The sequence below is a fragment of the Furipterus horrens genome, unplaced genomic scaffold, assembly GCF_987537825.1.
Source record: "Furipterus horrens unplaced genomic scaffold, mFurHor1.1.pri manual_scaffold_3, whole genome shotgun sequence".
Lineage (NCBI taxonomy): Eukaryota > Metazoa > Chordata > Mammalia > Chiroptera > Furipteridae > Furipterus > Furipterus horrens.
In genome coordinates this window covers 168,734,463-168,747,754 of record NW_028327173.1, presented here as the reverse complement: position 1 = coordinate 168,747,754, position 13,292 = coordinate 168,734,463, and the positions used below count along the sequence as shown (strand labels likewise).

General features: G+C 43.0%; 1 protein-coding gene across 1 annotated transcript in view; it reads right to left on the bottom strand.

Moving 5' to 3' along the window:
• DIS3L (DIS3 like exosome 3'-5' exoribonuclease) overlaps positions 1–9,473 on the bottom strand; it is a 32,155-nt gene extending 22,682 nt beyond the window's left edge. Inside the window, exons 1-2 of the mRNA XM_090270800.1 lie at positions 9,228–9,473; positions 7,751–7,904 (exon numbers count right to left, since the gene is read on the bottom strand). Of these exons, the coding sequence (XP_090126926.1) occupies positions 7,751–7,904; positions 9,228–9,366 (293 nt within the window). The 5' untranslated portion in view covers positions 9,367–9,473. The remainder of the gene's footprint in view (positions 1–7,750; positions 7,905–9,227) is intronic.
• Positions 9,474–13,292: the final 3,819 nt, after the last annotated feature.

Here is a 13,292-nt window from a genome sequence, read left to right as displayed (position 1 = left end):
CCGAGCTTAGTGCAATTATTTGTTTGCATATTATCTTCCTTACTAAACATCCTTCATCCAGCAGATTTTTGCTGCACTTCTCAGTGCCAGGTCTCTTTCTCCACTGAATGGCCTCAGGAGCCATCACCCAGACATCCCACTGCTGCCCTTTGTCTGTCTGCAGCAATCCTGCCCATGGTAAAGACAACAGAATCACCCATTCCTTAAAAAAAAAAAAAAAAAAAAAATCAAACCAGAACCTGAACTACCATATGACCTAGCAATCCCACTCCTGAGTAAAGACCCCAAAGAATTGAAAGCAGGGTCTCGAAAAGATATTAGTACACCCCTGTTCAGAGCAGCATCATTCACAATACCCAAAAAGTGGAAGCAACCTAAGTGTCCACGGACAGGTAAATGGAAAAACTGAATGTGATATATATGTACCATGGGATATCATCTAGCCTTAAAAAGGAAATTCTGATACATGCTATAACATGGATGAAATTGGAAGACAGGATGCTGAGGGATATAAGCCAGTCACAAAAGGGCTGTGTGATTACACTTACAAAATACATAGAGACAGAGAGTAGAATGGTGGTTACCAGGACACGGGGAAGGGAGGAATGGAAAGTCAGTGTTTAATGTGGGTAGAGTTTCAGTATGGGAAGATGAAATAGGTTCTGGAGATTGGATGTATAACAATATGAATGCACTCAATGTCACTGAACTGTATACTTTAAAATGGTAAATTTTACATTATATACATATATTTTACCACAATTAAAAAAAAATAGCTATTCTATTTGGTAAAACAAAATAAAACAAAACAAAACAGAGCCACCCATTTCAGTGGGATAAGTGCTGTGAAAGAAAAAGTTTGGGGTGTGACAATATGAGAGGGATAGGGAAGCATCTGGGAATAGGCAGCACTGGAGTACTAAAAGACAAATGAAAAGTAGACAGCCCTGGCTGGTGTGGCTCAGTGGATTGAGCACCAGCCTGCAAACTGAAGGGTCACTGGTTTGATTCCCAGTCAGGGCACATGCCTGGGTTGCGGGCCAGGTCCCCAGTTGGGGGTGTGTAAGAGGCAACCACACATTGATGTTTCTCTCCCACCCTTCCCCTTTCTCTAAAAATAAACAAATAAAATCTGAAAGAAAAAATAAAAAGGAACAAATGGCACAAGAATATTAATGGGGAAAGCAGGAAAGAAACAGTGAATCACTCTGAATATGACATTTGGGTTTTCTTATACGTATATGGGCTTATGGCTCTAATTTAATAATGCACACATATAATACAGTCATATTTCTTGTTAGTCAAGGATGTGGTGCATATGGTGCTACTGAGTATCCTGCATGGAGCCAGCAAAGAACACCATAGTGCCTGAACAAGTTTAGCCTGAATGATAGAATAATAGTTTCAGAGAGTTAAGTACAATAAAATTACCTTAAGTTTACAACTTACAGTCTTACAGAAAATCCTTAGTTTCCCTGGAGTAGCTTAAGTGTTTTCCATATACCTATTATCAAAACATTTAAAACAATTTCTTAGGGGGACAGCTGAACTCGCTTAAAAAAAATTCCTTTTTCAAAATAATTAATTTATTCAGCTAAGGGCAGGGAGGGTGGGGTGGAGGGATCGAGCAAAAAGGAAAAAGGACTCATGGACATGGACAACAGTGTGGTGATTGCGGGGTGGGAGGAGGAAGGTATAACGGGACTAAATGGTAATGAAAAAAATATAAAAATGATACTGAATTCTTAAAAAATTAATTTATTGAATCGAGAGAAAGGGAGGGAAGGAGGAGGGAGAAAGGGAGAAAGAGAAAACATCAATTTGTTGCTCCGCTTATTTATGCACTCATTGGTTGCTTCTTGTAAGTGCCCTAAGGATCGAACCCACAACCTTGGCATATCAGGACGATGCTTTAACCAGCTCAGCTACCCGGCCATGGCTGAACTTATCTTTTTAAGTTGATTTTCTTTTTTTCTTTACTATTTTTATTCAGTGGTGATATTACAGATGCAACATCCCTTCCCGCTCCTGACTATACTCTCTGGGGATTAGAAGTGGGTATCCTACAACCAGTGGGGAACTGAGTTCTGTATCCAATGTTGTATTTCCTCAACCAGTTTTCCCAGAACCTTGGTAGGGTCTCGTAGACTTACTTTCAGAGGTCCTGGAGTTTTCTACAAGAATTTTAAGGTTATGTTTCCATTTATATGAGGTGATATCTTAAAACATCTCTAAAAAGCATTTTGGACGAGCTGAATGAATGCCTTCTAACTGCAGTGCCATTTGGGGTCAGTGCCTGCCCTCTTGGAAGCCTCACACTTCAAACTCAGGACCTTTATCTTCCCCCTCCCCTTAGACCTCCTCTGGTGCACCCTCTCTCTGGCCACTTATGTAAGCCAGAAACTTTAGTGTTACCCTTCTCCTTCACCTCACTTACCTAAATCCATACTAAGTTCTATAGATTTTTTAAAAAGTAACACCTTTGAGATGTAATTCATATACCATAAAATTCAATGGTTTTTAGTATAGTCACAGTTATAAAACTATCCCCACTATCTAATTCCAGAACATTTCATCACCCCCAGAAGAAGCATACCCAGCCCCTGGCAACCTAACTAATCTACTTTCTGTCTCTTGGATTTACCTGTTCTGGGCATTTTATATAAATGGAATCATACACTATATGATTTCCCTATGTGGTTGACTTATTTCACTTAGCATACTGTTTTCAAGGATTCATCAATGTTGTAACATATATCAGTACTTCATCCCTTTTTATGGCTGAATAATATTTCCTTGCATGGATAAACCACATTTTGTGTAACCATTCATCAGGTAATGGACATTTGGGCTGTTTCCATTTTTTGGCTATTATAAATAGAGCTGTACAAGTTTTTGTGTGGACATGTTTTTAATTCTCTTGGCCACATACTTGGGAAGTTCTATAGATTTTACTATTAAATAATTTTGGGAAATGTCTATTTCTTCCCATCTCTAAGCTACCAGCATCTCTTACCTGCACTAAAGCAATAGCCTCCTGTCTTTTTTTTACTCCATGCCTTTTCTCCACAGGCTCAGTAATCTTTTCAAAACAGCAATCTGATCATGCCATCCCACACTGTTTAAGAACCTTCACTGACATCCGGGAGGTCTACCACCCAATGCAAGGCCTTCTTTCAGCTCCCTGAGCAGCTCCCTTCCCGATGACCTTGCACAGCAGTTTCCTCATCTGGATAGATTTTCTCCTTTCTTCCGGTTTATACCTACTAATCCCTTAGAGCTCAGTGTAGGCATTACCCTCAGGAAAGCCTTTCCCGTCTTCCTGAGTAGCTTGCGCTCTCATGGAGCCTGGTACCTGTCCTTCAGTGCGTTTGTCACAGCTGCAGTTCTCCATCTGTTTGTGTGATTACCTGGTTACTGCCTGTTTCCCTCTCAAGACCATGTCTGCTTTTGTTTGCTACTGTCTCCTCAGTGCCAGCAGAGGGTCTAGAACATACAGTCTCTCACTAAGTACTTGTTGAATAAAAAAATAAACACCTGAGAGGTGGAGGGAGTTAGGAGAGGGTAAAACGGGAATAAATGGTGATGGAAATAGAGTGGAATTGGGGTGGTGAACACACACTACAATACTCAGATGATGTATTATAGAATCGTACACCTTAAACCTATATAATTTGCCTGCGAACCAAGTGTTGCTGGTTCGATTCCCAGTCAGGGCACATAACTAGGTTGCACATCAGGTCCCCAGTTGGGGGCGCAAGTGAGAGGCAATTACACAATGATGTTTCTCTCCTTCTCCTTTCTCCTCTCTCTAAAAATAAATAAATAAACAAATAAATTATTTTTTTAAAAATCCTATATAATTTTATTAACTATATCAATCCAGTAAATTCAATAATAAATAAATAAATAAAATAATACAGGTTTTAAGCCCTAGAAAAGAAGATAGGAAAGAAAAGAAAAGAAAAACAAAGAAAAGAAAAAGTATCGCAGGTGGAGGGAGATAAGTGTTCACACACACACACACACACACACACAATTATACCCCTGAAACCTATATAATTTTAGTAACCAATGTCATCCAATAAATTCAATAAACAAAAAACCACCTGAACAGATGAATGAATGTGGTCAACAAGACAGCCTTACAGAGTTATCGAGAGACCCCTCATTAAATGAACATTTGAGGATTCTTAGATGGCAGAATATGATTATCCTAAACAATCAAACCTTAACTTTTCCATACTGTTTTATACAATGTATCTATGAGAAAAGGCCATTTTCTACATTAATATTATTGAAATAAAAACAAAAAAACAAAAATCATATTAAATACAGAAGCAGGTTAGAGCTATGTCTTCCTTGGCTAAACCCAATTCTGGCAATTTCACTTCAGTAAAACAATGTCATATGTCACAGTAGCAGTTTTCTGATTTTATAGTTTTGTTTATTTAATCTGAATGTCCAATTTGATTTTAGTGTTGTATTAAGTATTTCGGAGAACTTACATGTAGATTTATGTTCAAACATATTTAACTAATAATACAAAAATATGGCCTGGCTGGTGGAGCTCAGTGGACTGGGCACTGGCCTGAGAACCAGAAGGTCATTGGTTCGATTCCCAGTCAGGGCACATGCCTGGGTTGCGGACCAAGACCCCATTTGAGTGCGTGCGAGAGGCAACCGATTGATGTCTCTCTCCCACATTGATGTTTCTCTCCCTGTCTTTCTCCCTCCCTTCCCCTCTCTCTAAAAATAAATAAATAAAATCTTAAAAAATAAAATAATACAATAATATGATCTAAATTAACACTGTGTGTCTATAAGGAATTTTTTCTATTAGAAACAAAGTCAGTGACATTACTCATATTGAGTAACACTGATGTACTGAACAGGGAGTTAGATCACCTTGGCCTCTTAAATCCTCTACCACTATAATACTCTATGATCCCTATCTTATATATTGAGAAGCTGAGGCATGAACTATTGAGACTCTGAATGTATACAGAAGGAATTCAGAAAGGAGGTCAAAAGGGAAAGCAAGGCGTCCTTAAACCAGACACTAGCCTAGAGCAGGTATTTTTAACTGACAAAGCTTTCCTAAGCAATCATGTTTCTAAAAGCATATCAAACAGAATGAATTATTTACTAGCATCTCAAAAATCTCCAAGGAAGAAATGAAAAACAAAACAAAATGTTTCCTAACATCAAATGAAGCAAAACACCACAGAGCTTCTGCTAGACAACTTCTGGTTAAATATAAAAAGTCAAATTGTTACAGAAACAGGGAGTCCAAAAACAAACCCCAGAGTTTGCGGCTGGGAGATAGGGAGCTGGAAGCAGCTTTCAGGATGCCCTTGCATGCCTGGAGCTAGTGGCTGGATACATTGTTGCAAAGATCCGCTTTACTTCCAAGACTCAGGAAGATGGTAGGGATCTTGGACTGTGGGCTGGTACGGAAGAAGCAGACAGAGCCTACGTAGGGTTCTGTAAATGGTGAGGACTGTTTGCAACACCCACTGCGTGAGAGGACGCAGGGGGAGAGAGGAGGCAGGGAGGAAGAGAGAAGCAGCTGCGGACATTTTGAGCTGGCTCCGGCTCTAGGAGGCTCTCTTTCTCAGGCTCTCCGTGGCCCTCACGCCCTCACTCTCTGGCTCTTGTGGGCTCCCTCCATCTGGCTTAGAGAAGGGATCTCCAGGCTGCTCTAAGAAGAGGCTCTTGCCAGGCTGCTTTGAGAAGGAGAGGAGATCCATGCGGTTTGCAGGAAGAAGGCATTTTACAAGGAGGCTGAGAATCCAGGCGTTGCTGCATTGAGAGCTGGAGGGCACCACAGCACAGAAAGGACCGCCCCAATCAGAACTGAGTGACTGGCAGCTACTGGTAAAGCTGAACTGTGCCTAGGAAGTAGGGAAACGGTGTTTCTGACTTCCCTAAGACTGGCCAGGTCTGGGAGGGGGAGGCAAGACTTCATATAAATAAACAATTCTTTTTCTTTTCACCAAACTCTGGTATTCAGAGTTATAATTCTGGCGGCGGGCAATCGAACCCCTAACTAAACAGCCCATGGGTTCTGTTTCAATCAAAGCAGCCCAGGGATTCGGTTACAAAATGACTTACACTTAACACTTATGAATGCCAAATTACTAAAGCAAACTCCTCGATGTTATATATTCAACATCTATCATGAATTCCAAAGTTAGCTTTCAACAGGGCACTTTCTAGGGCTTAGGTCACTTTGGTCATTTAGCTGTTTCAACCTCAATACACCAGCTGGTCTCTTAACAGATAAACAAAGAACCAATTCCCAAACTTACTGATTCCTGACTCTCTTCTTCATCAATCATGTTCATTATCCTTCCTTTATTTAAGACCTCAAATCTATTTCCTTCAGAGGACTTTGTGCCCTAATCCCCATACCCCATATGTACTTCTGCACTTCGCATAGTCCACGTTAAATTATCTCGTATGTGTCTAAGGTGTTTTATAATTATCTTCTTCATTCTTGCATCTAACCCCAACAAGACAACAGGTCTGTTGAGAAAGGGACTAAGGCTTTGTACTACTTAAGAAGGCCTGAAACTATGGGCTCAAAAAGTGCTTACCAAATGGAAAAGCTACGGTGTTATCACATGGGCCTATTTCATAATTCCTCATCTTTTGTTTTCATATTTAGTATATTCAGAGACATGGTAAAACAATGGAAAACCAATAGTTTTTCATCAAGTTAACTATTTTCGAAATGTTCAGGAGAAAAGACATTTAAATCCCAATTCTTTGTTTTTGAATGTCTTAGCAATTGGTTTTTAAAACAATTCTTAATATTAAAGATATTTTAGAAAACAGAAGTTGAAAAGGCTTTGCAGTGTGTTAGCAATCTGAATGATAACAACAAATTGATTTTAGTAGCAGAAATTGAAATACGACACCTGGAGCAGCATTTAAACCTGAATGTGTATAAACATCTATATCTTTCTGTCTGAACAAAATCAACTTCAAGCTCATTTTAAAATATTCTATCTGAAAAACCTGCACACAATCTAGTTAATGCATATTTTTTTGAACTGAGCATATAATAAGGACAACTTATCATTTTCATATACAAATAAACACACTTCATCTTTTACTACCAAGGTCTGAAGAAACTACATTTTAAAAAGAATAAACACACAGTTTCTGCTTTTTAAATGACTTGGAGTGTTAAGAATTTGTACATATAAACTGTAATACTGTATGCTGTTTCCATACAGCATGAGTCTACAAGTTCAAATCATAAATCTTTTCTCAATGTTAAATGAAACAAAACCAATTTTTTTAGTATTTGTTTAAAAGGTACAAGGCAAGCATTTTAGACTGATTTCAATCAAAAATCCTTTGGTTAGCAATTACAATTCCTATGGTTGGTAGTTATACTAGTAACCTTAAACAAATTATTTCTGGTTTCATTGAATAAATCACTACAAATACAATTTGTATCCACAATAAAGGAGTCTAAAATTTAAAAATAAAGTACTTTTTTCTCAAGGGAACAAAAAGTAAGCTTCTGAAACAATGTATCTATAAATAAGATTAAATAATATGCATTATCAATAAGAAATAAGCAATAACTGTTATAAAATGCAAACCAAAAACCAAGAATCCTAAATACCCACATTCTGGGGACACTACAGCTTAGTGATCTACAGTCAGATCTTTTGGACAGATGTTGAAGCAGATATATAAAATAATGTTATAAATAATGGAAAACCAATACCTCCGGCCTCTTTGATGTTGGACAGCTTGACAAGCTGTTTGCATGAAAATAATTCCCTTCAATTCAGGAAACTCAAGGATCTCCAGGTAATCTTGAACAACTTTCCAGTCTGGGATCATGTAATGAGTCACATCACCAGATAAAAGTTTCCCATCTGAAGCAAAATTCAAAATATAAGAGGTTAGATAACACTTGCAAACCTGGTTTATTGTTATTGCAATGTCATGGTGCCCTCCAACCTTTACTATGCCGTGCAGTTTCTAAACAACAAGACAAATGTACTTTGGCAGAGGCCCAAAGTTCAGGTATATTCAGCACCTTCATTTTTCTGAAGCTGTGATAAATAAACTCTCAATGTGGTTTATGGCGTTGCCAGTGGAGCAGGAGATGACTGATTTTTAAAAATAAGCACTTATTCAGCACAAGCTGAATATCTGTGTTATCTCATGAGAAGCTCACATTCAAATGAGGCACTCTGAAAATATACATGTTAGCCACTTGTTTCTGTTCAGCAATCCAAGTAAGTGCTCATTCAAGTTTGTGAGCATGCGCAGAAGTCTCCAAGAGCGAGAAAAGATGCTCAGTGTAAGCCAGGGTGGTGCAAACCAGACTACAGTAAGGGAGATGGTTAGCCAAGCAGCATCTGAAATGTTCACCTTAACCATCAATTCTTAACCAAGCTGAGGATTCCAAATGCTGTATTCGCTGAAAAAGCCCAGCACCCTCATCTCCCACCATTGGTAAGAGAACCAGTAACCTTCTGCGTTCAGTGGACCACCCTTGCAGCCTAGAAACCAAGTGCGGGAAGGTCTAGTGCACAGCAGTCCAAATCCAACTTCCCCTATGATCTTCTTGTACAGTGAGGGTCCAGATAACTCACAAACCCTGAAGTGAAAAGGGCTCTCCACTGGGCCCCAGGCATCGGTGCTGGCAGGTCAGATTTTGTAGGGAGCAGAGTCTCCCGGCTCACACCATTGGTTCGCGTCCTGCCAGTCACAGACAGCTTAGGCCTTCCACCATTCCACCACATGCGACCCCGGGGGGCAGGAAGGGGCAGGTACCTGCTACCAGGCCCCTCGGAAAGCCCAAATCACCGGGCTTCTGGGCTGTGGAGGCAACTGTTTCTGGGCCCTTCCATTTCATGGGGCGCAGCGGTCGGGGTGTCCTATGCGGAAAGCCCCAGAAGCAGAGGACCACGGTCGTCTCTGCGGCCGCCGCCTCTCATTGCCGGGACGGAGGTGAAGCCAGGGGCCCGTGGGAGGCCGGGAGAGCCTGGGACTTAGTGCGTCCCCGGCCTCGCGCTCCGCCTCCGGTCGTACCCTTCCGCCTCACAGGACGCACGGCTCCCTCCTCCCTGTCCTCGCTCCCTCCCGGCCTGGGCTCCCCTCATTTCCGCTCTGGCTGCCCTCGTCCCTCCCCGGTCTGGGCTTCCCTCGCTCCTGGCCTCAGCTCTCCACGTTCCCGCCCGGGCCCTGACCGTTGCGGCAGGTGGCGGGCTGCGGGCACAGCGGGCTGTTGCAGGGCACGCTGGGCCGCAGGTAATGCTCCCGCACGATGCGCAGCGTCCGGCCCTGGAAGGTCCTCAGAAGCAGCACCTTCTCCAGCTTCTGCAGCATGGTGACGGCGCTCGGCCGGACAGAGCTGCGGGGCCCGCGAGTTTGCCCCAAGCAAACTGCCGGGAAGCGGTGGGCGCGGCCGGGCACGGGCGGAGGCGAGGCCGGGGCTTCGGGCCCGCCCCCCGGGCCGGGCCGGCCTAGTCCGCGCTGCGTTCCCGGCTGGCCCGGCTCTCCTGGCAGCCGCTTGAACAGCTCTTGCCCCAGGGTTGAGGGCTGGAGGCGGCCCAGGGGAGGTGTGCACTCGCCCGGCCGGCTTCCCCGACCCGCCTCAGTTTCTCCCCACAATTTCCTGGGTGCAGGGCGATGGAGGGGGGCAGGCAAAAGACTTCTGTGAGATAATATATGGAAGCTAGCTTAAAGTCTTCAGAGGAAAGATTTGGTGCAACTAAAAACGATTGTTATACTTTGTTTCTGCCCCTAGGTCCCTATGGGTAATTATTAGTGTTTTGTGTTTGTTGCTGTTGTTATCGCTGAAAAAGCTAGAAGAGTCAGCAAATAAGCCAGCAGCCCTGCCAGCCCAACATTTTTTCCCTTCAAAAAATTGTATTTATTTTTAATTTCATATTTAATCCATATAAAAATTCAAACAATGCAGAGGAAATGAAAATCAATCCCATCTCTTGAGGTGTAGACATGTCTATTTAACCCCAGCTTTATTGCATTTGCAGCCTCTGGCAAAGGAATTTTTCTTTAAACTTAATGGAGATCCATACAGTCTCTCCTGAGATCACTTACCCCTGGTTGGATAGAAGCCACTGTTCTTTCAAGCTCTCAACAAAGACTTTGGAACCACACCGGAAGCTTTCCATACAAGTGTCACATTTAATTTCCACAAGTCAGTGGAGCTGGGCATTATTATCCCCACTTTACCTGCGATGAAACAGGATTAGGGCCAAAGTTACCCAGTTATTAAGTGGTGGAATCAATATTCGAGCCAGAATCTGGCTGAATCCAAAGCAGGCTCTTAACTAATTACTGTGCTATTCACAGATGAATAAAGTATAGCTCTTGTATCTAAGGAGTTTATATTCTGCTTGTCGAGCTCTAGTTCAGGCAGCTCAACCAGCTGGCTGGGAGCATCAAAGCTTCCTATTATGCTGAAGTGAGCAGAACTAGGGTGTCCTGGTTGCATCGCTTACTTTTACTCTAGGGAAACATATTAAAAAGAGTCATAGTTCCTCACTAGTATTTTTATATCAAGTAATCTGCAGTGTGGGATCATGTGAGTGAGATCCAAGACGGAATTTTACAAGTCAGGAAAACGTTACAGGCCCAGTCCCAGGCCAGAGTGCTAGGAGGCCCCATAAAGCAACCAACAATGCAGGAGGCCCTTCCTAATCCAGGAAGTCAGTTCTAGAGACCCCAGAGGACAGGCAAGCAGCCAAGTTTATCCCCTAACATAAAAATGCTTCTGACAGCTGCCCTCAATTCTCTCCAAAGCCCTCCCATCTTCATTTTTCTCTTACCTCTGATATTATGTTCTTAACATCACTTTGGCATTTCAATTCCCTAAACTGTAGCTAATGATCTTTTGAGGAAGAGAGTGTATCTGGCGCTGTACTGAAAGTTGATTTTTATCAGTATTTAAAATAATCCAAGGCCCATCAAGCACTTTTTTTTTTGCTTGTACCGGGGCAATGATATATAAATTATGCTCTTAAAAGCATGATCTCTTAGTTCTAAGAACTGATGACCTAAAATAGAATGCTTTATTTATTTATTTATTTGAGAGAGACAGAAGGAAACATTGATTTGTTGTTCCACTTAGTTATGAATTCAGTGGTTGATTCTTGTATATGCCCTAATTGGGGATTAAACCCTTAACCTTGGCATATTGTGATGATGCTTATTGGGACAGAGCTACCTGGCCAGGGCAAAAATGCCTTTTTGTTGGTTTGTTTGTTTATAGACTCTGATGCCTCTTGCCTGAAAAAAAGGTCTCTGTGTCAGTCAGAATACACTAGGTTATGCTGCAGTAACATACAACTTCAAAATCCCAGTGACTTAAAACAACATGTTGCGTGGGTAACTAGAGGCTCCACTCTGTGTTGTGCTTTGCCAGAACCTAGACTGATGGAGCCAGTCCTCTCTGAAATACTATTTGCTGTTCATTGGCAGAAGGAAGCGAGCCCTCTAGACAAACTTACCCCAACAACTAAAAGCTCAGCCTGGAAGTGATGTATATCACTTCTGCCTGTTGGCTGGAACTAGTCACCTGACCACACACCCACAGGCAAAGCACTGAAACCCTTTGGTGAACAGCATTAGTGACTACCTGAGTCAGTCTCAGTCTGCTCTGCCATCATCTTAAGTCTGTCTGTGCCTGTGACTAACCTAACAGAGTCCACTATCGAGTCTCTACTTGGGTATTTTACTGCTCACCTCTTTTTACATCCACACCTCCCTCCCCAATAGCCAATGATCCAAGCATAAATCACCGTCGTCGTCGTCGGCAGCCGTCCGTCTCGAGAGACGATGGTGTAGCTTCTTAAGTGTCTATCTGCACCGCCGAGAATGGCTGTGCAGTCCGACTCGGGAGTGACACGGCATCTGTCTCCTCCCGTGTTGAATCGACATCTTGCGATGACGCTGGAGTGTCCTCTCCAGTGGAGCTGAAGCTACAGAGCCTGGGCAGGGTGATATGGAGGGTCTGCTGTTGCCCATGCAGCAGACCCCCCCTCTCTTTGCAGCTGAAGGGTCCAAGGGAAAGACGGAGTCGATACAGCTTGGCTTCAGGTGCGCCGCAGGAGTTGCCGGTGTTGACTACAACGTCAAACCGCCTTAGGGACTCCGGCTCCGGATTTTCTGTCGGGGTTTACTCCCTTAGCCTTTCCCCAGAAGAGGTATGCCGCAAGGCAGCGGAGGTTTTTTGGAGTCAGAGTTTTCCTTCTCTGATGTACCCTGACTGGAAGATCGAACCAGCGACACTTAGCTCGCAGGCCGACGCTCAATCCACTGAGCTAAACCAGCCAGGGCATAAATCACCATATCATGTTTAATCCTTATCACAATCCTTCAAGGTAAATAGGTGTGGGTTTGGGGTTTTTTTTGACAGACTAGCTCTCTATTCATAAATCCATTTCCCAGCCTCCCTTGCATGTACAATAGCTAGGTGTGGCCACAGAATGTAATGGCACCATTTTCAGGACTGGCCCATAAAAACCTCCCATGAAAGCTCCTCTTTCCTGTTTTACTAGCTAGATGCCAAAAGCTTACAGGATCTTGGAAGCCAGTGTTGAAGACAGCAAACCACCGTCAACACGGATCCCAGAAGGACTGTGCAGAGCAGAACCCTGCCTCTCCCACCCAGGAGCATCCACAGAAGATTATTGTATGGGAGAAATAAACTTTTGTTATAGCAGCTAGCATTACCCGAGCTAACACACACCCACTTTGCAAAGGAGATTAAAGGTCTAAGAGTTGCCTATTTGTTAAAAAACAAAAACCCTCAGTAGACAGTATATGTCCTGAAGAAGCCGCTCAAGGATTTTATAAGCAGTTCTAAATTGTGCAGCCCTCTGGGAGGTGGGAGGACAGCAGTGGTCTTCAGTGTTCTGGTTTGGTCTGGCCGATGGTGCCACGGCAGCAACACACTCGAAAGGATGCTTGGTGGTTTGCTCCTCTTTAATTTTTCCCTTTTACACCTGGCTGGTTTGGCTCAGTGGATTGAGCGTCGGCCTGCGAGCTAAGTGTCGCTGGTTCGATCTTCCAGTCAGGGCACATCAGAGAAGGAAAACTCTGACTCCAAAAAACCTCCGCTGCCTTGCGGCATACCTCTTCAGGGGAAAGGCTAAGGGAGTAAACCCCGACAGAAAATCCGGAGCCGGAGTCCCTAAGGCGGTTTGACGTTGTAGTCAACACCGGCAACTCCTGCGGCGCACCTGAAGCCAAGCTGTATGGACTCCGTCTTTCCCTTGGACCCTTCA